The sequence below is a fragment of the Apteryx rowi genome, unplaced genomic scaffold (genome assembly GCF_003343035.1).
Source record: "Apteryx rowi isolate R43461 unplaced genomic scaffold, aptRow1 scaffold_242, whole genome shotgun sequence".
In the NCBI taxonomy this organism is placed as follows: Eukaryota; Metazoa; Chordata; class Aves; order Apterygiformes; family Apterygidae; genus Apteryx; species Apteryx rowi.
In genome coordinates, this window is record NW_020448775.1 from 1,114,865 (window position 1) to 1,126,817 (window position 11,953).

An 11,953-nucleotide genomic window follows, 5' to 3' on the forward strand; every position below is an offset into this window, starting at 1 on the left:
CATCTGATTTAAAGGCCTTGGTTCAGGGTCTAAAATTAGATGTGCAGTTGCATGCTAGTTCTTGTGCTTTCTGTATGTAAAGAAAGCAAAGTTTACCATTAGCCAGAATGTATTCTAGCCTCTTTACCTCATATGCCAGCTAAAATAGAGATATTACAGACTCACTAATCCCAGATCAAGAATAGGAATATTTGGGTGATCCCAGAGTATTACAAGAAGTCCATACATAGAACAATGTATTGAACTTTCTTTTGGATACAGAGAACCAGCTAGCAAGTGGTACTTTGACATTAACTACTTGTATTTACAAGTAGTAAATGTAATGCAATGGATGAGAGGGGCATTTTTTTCCCAAAGGAGCTGTACAAGTTGACAGAGAATAAATCATGTACAATTAATATATTTAGTTGTTTTAATTGACTCCACAGTCACTGACATATGTAAGTGATAGCGCAAATTAATAACCAAGGGCTTTTTTAGTATTCCTCAGAAAAACGTCATTTACTGAACTATGGCTTTTTGATATGTGGTAATGTTAGCAGCATTGAAGGAACATCCTCAGTATATACACAGTGAGAAGATTTTATGACGTTAGAACTCTCAGAATAGAATATACGTTTTTCCACCAATTACTGCATTGACTTAAATTTATTTCCACAGTCCTGTTCAACTGTGGAGTGATGACCTGTCCATATGTGAAGCCAGGGCCTGTGATAGTACAATGTTTGCTCTTGTTTGTGTTGGTGATGCTGTTAGACACCACGTTACTGTTTCTCTAGATTGACTGTTTGGTTTTTTTGTGCACTCTATTTCTCTTCTCTCCCCACCTGAGACTGCTATAAAATATATTTTTAGGAGGTTACTTTAATGAAGTTCCAAAAGGATACAAATTAACATCCAGAATGTAAAAGGAATAAGATTATGGAAGAGTTAATTGCTAGGATTATTTTGACCAGTCATTAGTGTGAAAGAATGGGGGATTGTATAGTTATTTAGCAAGAATAATATGCAGCCTGACATGCTAAAGAACACTTCTAATGGAATAAGTAGAAAAATTAGGTAGAGAATTGGCAAGAAAACTTTCTCCGAGGGTTGAAGAAATAAGTCTGTCTTGGAGGATTAAAAAAATAAAAAAAGGACGTAATGATTTTGATGGACAGCTCTGGAAGGTCAGTATGCTGCAGGGGAGTGCATTGGAGACAGAGTGGAAATCAGGGTAGGAGAAAATGAAGCTTTGAAGTCAGCATCCCAAGTAAAGTGGAAGGAGCAGCAGAGCCCAGGGAAAGCAGGGAGCAAAAGGGAGTGTTGTATGTTCAATGGGGAGTGGTAGATTTGTGTAGGGCAAAACACAAACTTAACTAGTCATTTGAAACTGATAGGTTGGACTAGGGAGAGTAAATAAAGGGATTTGGAAAGCAGACTGATATCACTCAGCTGGAAAGCAATGACCTTAGCAGCTGTATTTTGCATGGCCTAGAAAGAGGAGATAAAGTTTTTTAGCTGAGAAAATGGTAAATGAAAATAGAAAGCATGGGAGATACAGATTTCTTGTCCAGCCCCTCAACATGTAAAGACAGAGGGAAGTGGATGGCTCTTCAAGGATTTTTATGGAGTGTGCCTAGGGGGAGGAGAAGGAAAGCATCAAGGTGGTGGAAGTAATTGCCAGGCGGCTGCCTGGCTGTCTCTGCTGTGTTTTATAACCTCAGGCATTTAATTTATTAGGTTACTTGTTATGTGTCTGTATAAAAGTTGGTACTATATTGGCTTTGTTGCCATAAAGTAAGACTTGCTTCCCTCCCCCCCCCTTCTATTTTAAAAGACATTGATTTTACTATGGGAGGTTTCCTTGCAATAAGTAAGCAGTATTCTCCTTCAGTTTCAAATGCGCTGATTTACAGCAGAAGGTGGTTTTCCTAAGGAACCAAAAAAAACCCAAGCCTTCAAGATTTCTGTTTGTAACTATTCATGAATGATTATTTGTTCCAGAAACAAAAGCTCATAAAGGGTGAACTGTTTTAGTGTTACTGTTTTGTTTTTTTAATTAACATCTGTTATACCAAGCTACATTTCTTATTTAAATACATGTTCTTGTTGCAGTGGACAAAGAACCAAGCTATCTTTAGTTCTTTGAAAATATGTATGCTGTATTTTTGTTATGTATACATCCATGCTTTTTCTGTACGAAATACAAAAAATTGGCACCATTCAGCATTTTTTATATTTGAAATAAAGCCAGACTTCAGTTTTGCACTGTGGCCCTGGCAGCAGATGGAATGCAGTCTGCTTTCCTAAAGCCTTTACTATACAGTATGCAAGTTTCCTAACAACACTTAATTTAAAGATTTGGCAAGGTAGAGCAGTTTGAAATATTACTGGCTGTACTGAAATGTATATTTACTCTATATATCTACAGTAATATGAATGTGATGCACCTTAAATAGCCTTTAATCAGGCAGTATGATTGTACTAGCTGCTGAGCCAAGCAGTGGCAATAAAAATGTTTTCAGTATGTGGTTGAAGATGTATGGTAATGGAAGACAGCTCTGAGCATATATTTCATTAAGTTTTCTGGGAAAGCATTGCGCATGGTGGCCTATCATACTTGAGCAGTGGAGGGATGAGTCTGTACATTAGCTGCTCCTCCTTTGTGTAGGTGGCAACAGTTAGCCATAAGACTGAATTAACTGGATAGCAAATTTTTCACTTTAATTGCTGTTAACCTTCACAGTGAAGAAAGCAGAGATTTACTTAGACTAAAATGTCAGAATTTGCAATGGAAAAATTAGAACTTTGTGGGACTTGTGACTACTCCATATTTTCAGGTGCCAGTCCACTCCTGATTTGGGGGCTTGGATGGCTGCATGTAAAGAGAAGGTTAACTTGCAGCACTTTTAGACCTGCCAAATGTTAGGTCTCAGGATGTCTCTCAGGTGACTGAATTAGAATCATAGAATAATTTAGATTGCAAGGGACTTCCAGATGTCATCTAGCCCAACCCACTGCCTGAAGCAGGCCTAACTAGATCAGCTTGCTCAAAGCTCTGTCCAGTTGAGTCTTGAACACCTACAAGGGTGGAGATTCCGAAACTTTCATGGGCAATTTCTTCCAGTGTTGGACCAACCTCAAGGTTTAAAGAAATTCCTTTTATCCAGTAGGAATTTCCTGTGTACCACCTTGTATCTGTTGTGTCTTATCCTGTCACTGTGCACCTGTGAGAAAAGCCTGGTTTCATTATCTCTGTCTCTTCCATTTCTCTTCTTCTGATCCTCTGATCAGGTAGCTGTAGACAGCAATAAAGTCTCTCCTTTGCCTTCTTTTTTGAAGGCTGAAGAGATCCAGTTTTCTCAGCCTCACCTTTTATGTCATCTGCTCCAGTCCCTGACTATCTCCATGTCCCTCTGCAGGGCTTGTGCCAGTATGTCCTTGTAACAGGGAGCCCAAAACTGGACGCAGTATTCCAGATGTAGTCTCAAAAGTGCTAACCAAATGGGAAGGATCACTTACCTGGATCTGCTGGCTGCCCTCTTACTAATACAGCCAAGGATGTGGTTGGCTTTTTTTGATGTGAGGGCATGCTGCTGACTCTTATTCAATTTGTTGTCCACCAGGCCCACCAGAACCTTTTCTGTGGAGCTGCTTCCTAGACAGTCGACCCCAGCCTGTACTGTTGAATGGTCTGTCCCATCCCACACGCAGGACTTCGCATTTACTTTTGTTGAATTTCATGAGATTCGCGCCAGCCCCTTTTTCCAGCATGTCCAAATCCCTTTGAATAGCAGCCCTGTTCTCCAGCATATTGACCGTTCGCTCCAAGTAGGCACCATCTGTAAAGGTGCTGAGAGTACACTCCGTTCTGTCTCCCAAGTCATTAATGAAGACATTAAACAGTATTAGTCCCAATAGGGACCAATGCAACCACAGTCACTAATAGTCTGGGTATGAGAATGCTGGAGCTGCTGCTTATGCCAGGGAAAAGGAATGCTCAAACTTGYGCTACATAGCCACATACTCTGTGAATTTCCAGACATTTCTCATGTTCATGCCTATCCAAATATTCCCTCTCCTGAAACTGGGGGTCCCACTAAAGGATTTGTCTAGAACCCTAGGGGTTGTAATTTCCTTGTCCTGAGAAGCTGAAGGCACCTTCTGCATCAGTCTGTCTTGGCCTGAGAGTGGCAGCCTCAGCTCTCCTCAGCAATGCTCTGAAAGGAGCATGGGCTTTGGTTTGGAATTTGGACTTACTTGGAGACTCTATGTCACTCAGAGCTGTTAATCTTGACATCAAAAACTTGTTCTTGTCACCTGAGGGACCCTAACGGAGTCTTATTTCATCTTCCACATGAGAATGTGTGGAACCAAAAATCTGGCTGACAGCTTTTCTTTTTCAGTGGAGCCTGTATTTTGTTTTGTGGACATAAGTAGTAAAGGCTTAGCACACAGAACAATTTGAAAGGCTTTTCCTGACATACCTCAGACAGTAAGTATGTGCATTAGAACAGGACCATACCACAGTGAACTAATTTTATCTCCAGGTCATTTGCACTGAAACTAAATGTGCAACTAAAACACAGTCTAGTATAGAAATTATGTAAAATTACCTTTCTAAAATATATGAACTTGCATGTAGGCTAGTAAACATGGTCTGTTTGGGTTGGGGTTTCTTTTGTATCTTTTTAAACTGCTACAGGAAATATGCTCTGGAACCAAAGTCTTGTATTGGCAGCTAGCCTGGGAAAATAAAAATGTTTGAATTAGAGAGTACATTTAGCAGTAAATTGTACCACTGAATATTTGGTGAGGGAGTTCAACTTTTCCAAGAAGTACTCAGGCATCAACAGTCCTAAGAGTACATACTGCAAGTGGGAATATGGAATAGATAGCTTGTGAGAAATGTAAGGAATATTTCAATTGGTTTGATTTTTAAATAGCAGGCACTCACTGTTCTTCATTAAGAGCCATGTCCAAGCATCTGCTTTAGATGGCTTTACTGGCATGCTCCCATTTTAAATGGTAAAAATTGTTTTAAAGGGAAGGGTGTCAAAAAATTCTAAAGCATTTTGCTCAGATATTGAATTATATTATGCTTATCTTGACTGAATAAGTAGGGAAGACTTCAGCATGTAATGTCTGAAAGTATTATAGCTCTATGAAAAAAAAAAATAGCAGGAGACTGTGAAAATATGCTACAAATATGTACCATTATCACTATTTTCTGGAGGCCAAAGGCATCTGAGCCACAGGATCAGACAGGCTTACAGCATGTATATTGTGGTATCGTATAGATATGGCATAGAATTTTGGGTTTTTGTTGTCATCTTAGTTATAAATTTGGGTACATTTTGTATTATTTTATGTACTACACGCGTAGTCTGACCTGTTGACTTGTACTTCTAAATTATTCAGGAATCTGAAGCTTTGTTCCTCAAGGCAATTAAAGCCAATCCAAATGCTGCCAGTTATCATGGTAATTTGGGTAAGAGCCTTTCTAACTCTTATCAGCTGTACTGTTTGTTTGCTTCATATTCATTGTGTTTTTTAAAAAGAAAAAGCAATCTTTTGAGACTTCTTCCTGCTGGGCAGATTTCTATTTTACTTTCTAGAAAAACTGCCAGCAAGAGAACAGAGCACTAAACCAGAAAAGCTGTCACATGATATGACAGATCAAGAGGGCTGCACAATCCGGCCCATAGGTAGCTGCACTTCAGTGGCTGCAAATTGGTTCATTTATGCTCTGCTTGTAACCCGCTATGAGCTCACCAGATAAGAACTGCCATTTATGGCTACAATGTAATTCATTCCTTCATCATTCCCATGCCAGTTCTGCCCCCAGGCTTTGCTCCTGCATTTGGCAACAGAACAAGCAGCTACTGTGCCACCAGCCAGCAAAAGAGACCCTCCGTGGAAACAAATGCGTTAATGTTGTTTTCCAAGTGATTGGCAAGATTGCACATTATTCAACAATATTGCTAATGAAACTCCTCGTTGATGTTCCAGCTGTGCTTTATCATCGCTGGGGAAATCTTGACTTAGCAAAGAAGCACTATGAAGTCTCTCTGAAGCTTGATCCTATGGCACCGGGGACCAAGGAAAACTACAACCTCTTAAGAAGAAAACTGGAACAATTGCAAAAGAAAGGCGAAGCCTGATGTTTATTTTCAGGTTGTCAGTGCATGCTGTTTACTATTAATGTAACATGGCTACTTTTGACCATGTAAGGGATTCAGTCAATATTCTTAAAAGTTATAACAATACCAGCAATGCACACTTGAATGCTCTTACAGATTCTAACATTTCAGCTGGAGTTTGGGAGATCTTTTCTTTTTTGCTTTTAAGCTGCTTTTAAAGTCCCTTAAAACATTTATATAGTTATGTGAAAGTAATGCAAATGAAATTTCACAGTTGTGAATAAATAGCAATATTTTCTTTCATTTGTAATTTGAAATCTTCCCCTGATTTTTTTAGTATCAGGATGAATATCAAAAGGCACTTTTATTTCTGAAAGTGATTCTGCAAAAAGTACACTTTCCTATTTAAAACCTGATCTCTTCAGGTATGAAGAGTGTCTGTCCACTTCAGTTTTATTACTGCTTTCTACTGCCAGTGCTGCAGAGCCAATGATATTCTGGAAGAACAGATTCTCTCTAGTACACCAGCCTATGCTTGTAATTTGAGTTATGCCCTTGTTCTTGCCTCTGGCTCCACCCTTTGGAGTGCAGGATTTGTACAGGTGTAAATGAGAACAATAACCATAAAAGGCCTGTCATCCTATGTAGTGCTGAGGTATCCTCAAGTAGAGGAAATGCTGCTAGATTGAGAGAGAGAGATTAGCAAGCAGCAAAAGGAAGAGAAAGAAGGGCGATGTGATAGAGGAGTTGCCTGTTTTCTGTTCTGACAGGCAGCCTCATCTAGCACAGAGGCCTTTGGCAACAAGTCAGAATTGCTTTAGCTCTTCTGGCAGGCTGATGGTCTAAATAGTTTCCTGTCTACGGGAGTTAATCCCTGTGTTCTAAGGCATTGCAGTCCTTTCTGGTTGAGAACTTTGCAGCCACTATGTTGGTGGTGAATAAAGAAAAAATTTCTGTGAAGAAGTAACTGGGCAGAGAACCTGGCCTTGGCTGTTGATGCATAATCTGGAAGGAACTCTGATTCACCTTTGCTCACAGATTTGCTGAAGTAGCAGTTAAAGAGGCATATCTGTTAATGTGTAAACTAATCACACTGTGATGTGGGATGATTCAGAGATGTTATCCATTTATACAGTTTTCATAATGCGCTTTGATACAGGTTTAAACTCTGGCTGTCCAGAGTTGTCTTGTGCTAATATTTACATTCGTGATTCAGGAAATATTCACATGTCTGTATTTTTATTTTTTTTTTACTTTTCTGTTTTATTTTTTAAGATTGGAAGATTGCTATTGAATGGGAAAACTGAGGAACTTTACCTCTCTTTTCATATTCCTGTGTTTGTTTGTTTTTTCCCCATAGGAAGAAATTGGTCAATGCAGTAATTGCAGCTTTCCTAATTTGTCCAATGATTATTGTATTGGAGATTGTGAAATGTTCTTCATATACAACTCATCTATGTGTGGAATCATGTAAAATGTTGGGGAAATGCCTGCCATAGAACAGCATGTCACGTGACCTTATCATCTGACCACCATGTAAACAGTCTACATCTGCACTGTGTTTTAAACCTACAGTACTCTAATTTTGGGGAATGAGTGTTGTGTCAAGAACCAAGTGTGTCTGCAGAGCACAATGCAGTACTGCACAGCTACCCAGACATCCTCTGATGGAGCTAGTCTGGGTACTACAAGTAGTACAACTACTTTAATGTAATACTCTTCCCAGACTAACTATAACTCTAGCCAGCAAGACTTGTAGCCATATGGTGCTGTCCACAGATTTGGCTTTAAATGAACTGGTATGATTAAATGGCACAGTATATTGCCATACTTATTCTAGTTGAGGTACCAGAGGTATGCATTTGTATTAATTCAGTGCTTCACTCATGTTAATAAACCTTGTTTCTCACCAGGACTAATTAGTTCATACAGGGTATTGAGTTGATGCAACTGTCTGTTTCTTCTGGTTTCTGGAACAAAATTTTCAGAAACTGGTTTCAGAATGCCTTTGTAGGGTATAAACATGCTCTTCAAGAAGTATCCATACTGATCTAGCAGAATGCTGCACCAGTATGACTAGTCAGCTTCTGTAAACCGTCATAGTTTAGTCAGTACCAACTTAACGAATCTCAGACATGCTGAAATAGATACACCCTTCAGTACGAGTTGCTGGTTTTGAAGGCTTTCTATCCATAGCCCAGTACACATCTGATATAGAGAACACTTAGCTACTTCAGTCATGAAGTATTGAAGAGTCGGGATCTTGCTGGATGAGCTAGTTTATAGCAGGAAATAAATGTTTTAAATGAAATCAGGTCTTCTTTGTATATTTGCAGTATGACATATTTTAAATTATTATTCTCATCATGGAGTTCGTATGTATAGTTGTCCCTGTTGCCTGTCATGTTAGCTTTACAGAAATCCAGTAGATCAATATTATGTATGGGGTATGAATTCTTTCTAGCTTATTATGAATCAAAGGAATTCTTCTGTGGAAATCAATTTGTCCTCCTACTCAAGAGTTTCAAATGGAAGAGAAATGCCAAAAATTGGACACTTTGTTGGCATTTGAAAATGCTGTTTACTCTTCAAATGTACAACATGATCTCTTCTTGATTAGTTATCTGGCTACCTATCATATAATTTTGGGGAGGGGAGTGTTTGTTTTATGTCATTTTTTCAGCGCTATAGAAATTCAGTGTGATTATTTGTACAACGGTAATAAGAATACACTTATGGCTGAGCCTAATGTTGAGGCATGTTTGGATTCAAATGAAACAACAAAGATGACTGCTTTTTTAATAAAAATTTTCCATAAAACTTTCAAGAATGCTAAATATTTTTTTACTTTATTTTCACAAATATTTGAGCATGCAAATAATACAGTGAGGTTTTATTAAAATGTTGTTAATAAATTAATGTTTTGCTTGTTTTTTCATACCTCATAACTGACTCCTGGAGTGGTGCAGAACACACAACCTGAAAGAGAAAAAGATGTAGAAAAAGTGGTTTTATATGTAACCATTGTTATACATGTAGTCTGTTTTTCCAGTGTGATGGATTTTCCACCATTGATAATTATGGAAGACTAAAGTTTCATCTTTATCTGCTGACCTGTGTGATTCTGTGGAAACATGGAAACATTTTTTTTTTTTCCCAAAGCCTGCTTGTTCTAAGGAGAGAAATACAGAATGATTCAATGCACAAAATGGAGTCAGAAAAATGTTTACAATCACTGCTATGGATAACAGTTGCTTTTTACCAAAAACTCCCCAAATGGTTCCCTAACTGTATGTTTCTCTCATGTCTAGGCCAGTGTCAAGTACATGACGTTTCCATTATTTAATTTCATACTTAGAATTTAAACTTGAAAATGTGAGGGGGTGGGCAGAGGAGTGTGTGTATGTGAACACTAAGAAATAAAGATCTTCAATGCTATTTGAATTGTTTGTTTAAAATATTGGGCCTATTAAGCAGAAACTATTTCCTCCACACTTCAGATATCTATATCTGAGCTCCTTATCCTAGTTTCCCTGTAGCAGGGAAAACTCGGAAACATGATTCTTCTCCTAAAGGAAACATCTCTAGGATGTGAGATGTCATGCACTTGAAGCACATTCCTCTCCACTAACTTCAAAGGGTGGCTAAGGTGATCAGCTCATATATACGAAGAAAATCTCAGTCTGCTGCTTTCACCTGACTTAATGTAATCCTTTACACCTCTTTCAGAGGACATTCTTTGCACCAAGACTATTAAAAGGCTGGCGTTTAGGCAAATTGGCAGGTGTTTGCCTCAAGAGACCTAGTAGCTCGATAAAGGGAGAAGATAAGACAAATGAAGAGAGTTTTGGTTTCTGCAGAGTAAATTGATATGAGTGATAAAGCATCTGAATGTCTAATCTCTGCCTACTGAAACAGCATTCAGCGTGGGATGTCCTGTTTTCTGAACCAATTCTATTCATTGTTAGTTTATTTATCACAATGAACAGCAACAAGTTCTTGTTAAATTGACTTTTCAGTGTTCTTCCTTTTGTTTTAAAAGCAACCTAAAGCAACTGTAAACTTGCAAATGTGAGGTTTCTTTAAAATCGAAGTTGCTATTTCAAGTTCTGTTAGAATGTCAGTGTAGAATGTGATAGTGTAGCACATTTCTATATGTATTTTTGTTTTAGTTCAAACATCTTAATATTTAGTTGCTGGTTCCTGCTTGTGCTTCAGATTTCAAGGGAATATAGGTAGGATTACACACCTGTCATGACATGTAGATTCCCATGCGACTCTTGACTTGGCCCTTCTGTTGAATAGTGCTTGTTTCCAGAGCTTTTGGTAAGTCTCTGCCAAATGCATGTTTATGAGGGCATGTTTAGCTTCAAAAGACTAAAATTTACTAGAAACAAAGGTGAAATCGTATGGTCAAATTTTTGTGATGTAAAAGCAGAGGTAAGCAAGCTTTTGGTTTCATCATGTACCATCATAAGCTGCAAGCACTGCCAGTGATGGCAGCTTTTGCCTCTGCTGGGCTCCATAATAATGTAAAGTGGTTTTGCATAGCTGTGATGTTACAACAATATGGAACCTCTGTTGTAAGGAAACAGGACTGTACAGCCACTCTGAAGCAGCAGATGTGTGTAGCTGCTAGGGCTGTTGAGCACTGGAGGACTGATTACCTTTGTATTAGAGCTGCACTGCAATATTGTGGCATGGGTGTCCAGTGTGTGTTGGTGATGATACATGTCCAGTGGTTCAGGGCTTGTTTAAAAAAGTATTTTTGTTAACAAAAAATCCTACAGATACTGAAATTGGTAGCTTGTATTTGCTGAGTTGAACTTTTTTTAATGTAGTGGTAATCATTTAGATTGCAAATGGTACATTCCAATTTATTGCATTTCAACTGAGCAAGAAGCAAGTACATTTGTAATGGAGTCATATAATAAATCTGCATTTTGCTATCTTTTTGCATACATTTTAATTGTGATAATGTTGTTTATTTTTTGTAGCAAGTTTTTTTTTTTTTTCAGCTATAACCTGAACTATACTACTGTAAGCGAGGAACAAAATCTAATGGGCATGGTAGAGAGATATTGTGATACAGGAAGGCATTCTTCCCCACTGGCCTGACAGTCCAAAATCTAGATTCCACACAAATGTGTCTATGTTTGAATACCTACACCTAAAGAAAAAAAGCAGCACTTGAGGAAAATGGTGGAATACCCAACTTGTTTCAAGTTTTAAAAAATAAATGATATAAAAACAAGTGGAGAACTCTCCTAAGAGATACTGCTTCAAACTCTGAGCACTAACCCTGCTTTCGAGCTGGAATGGAAGTATCAGCTGCTAATTAGGTAAGAAAAGGAACAGTCCATAGGAGATGCAACCCAACTTTCAATTTTCTTGAACAGTCAAGGAGGATGGACTGAAACTGAATTATTACTTGCTGTCCTAATCATTAGGCTACAACATGTCACTCACACGCTCTAGATAAATATTCCGTTGCTCAAACGGGCTTCAAAGAAAGCACAAGGGTAACTTAYCCCTACTGCGCCGCCGCGGCCCCTTTAAGCGCTCGCACCCAGTTCGCCCCTGGGGGCCGCCCCGCCCCCGGCCCCGCCCCTAGACCGCGGCGGCTCCCCTCAGGCTCCGCCCCCCCGCCTACTCCCCTGAGAGGCGCCCCGGGCCGCGCAGACGGAAGCGGGCCACCGCCGGAAGGGAAGGCGCTCGAGGCAGCGGCAGCGCTGGCGAGTGAGTGTCGCGGGTGGCGCCCGGCGGGGCGCGCGCTAGGACCCGGTCGTCCAAGGGCAGGGCGCGGCCCGCCCCGCGGCCACGTGACG

General features: G+C 39.4%; 2 protein-coding genes across 12 annotated transcripts in view; both read left to right on the forward strand.

The window, feature by feature from the left end:
• TMTC4 (transmembrane and tetratricopeptide repeat containing 4) overlaps nt 1-8,945 on the forward strand; it is a 51,710-nt gene extending 42,765 nt beyond the window's left edge. For 6 of the 10 annotated variants that reach the window (XM_026066546.1, XM_026066549.1, XM_026066551.1 and 3 more), the window contains 2 exons: nt 5,404-5,473; nt 5,995-8,945. In XM_026066546.1, the coding sequence (XP_025922331.1) occupies nt 5,404-5,473; nt 5,995-6,146 (222 nt within the window). In that variant the 3' untranslated portion in view covers nt 6,147-8,945. Of the gene's footprint in view, nt 1-3,608; nt 3,676-5,403; nt 5,474-5,994 lie in introns of those variants that run through there. The other 4 variants (XR_003253606.1, XM_026066547.1, XM_026066548.1 and 1 more) reach the window with 4 other exon arrangements.
• Nucleotides 8,946-11,790: 2,845 nt separating this feature from the next.
• GGACT (gamma-glutamylamine cyclotransferase) overlaps nt 11,791-11,953 on the forward strand; it is a 37,144-nt gene continuing 36,981 nt past the window's right edge. The window contains exon 1 of one of the 2 annotated variants that reach the window (XM_026066542.1): nt 11,791-11,864. The gene's annotated coding sequence lies outside the window, so the exon portion shown is untranslated. The remainder of the gene's footprint in view (nt 11,865-11,953) is intronic. The other variant, XM_026066541.1, reaches the window with a different exon arrangement.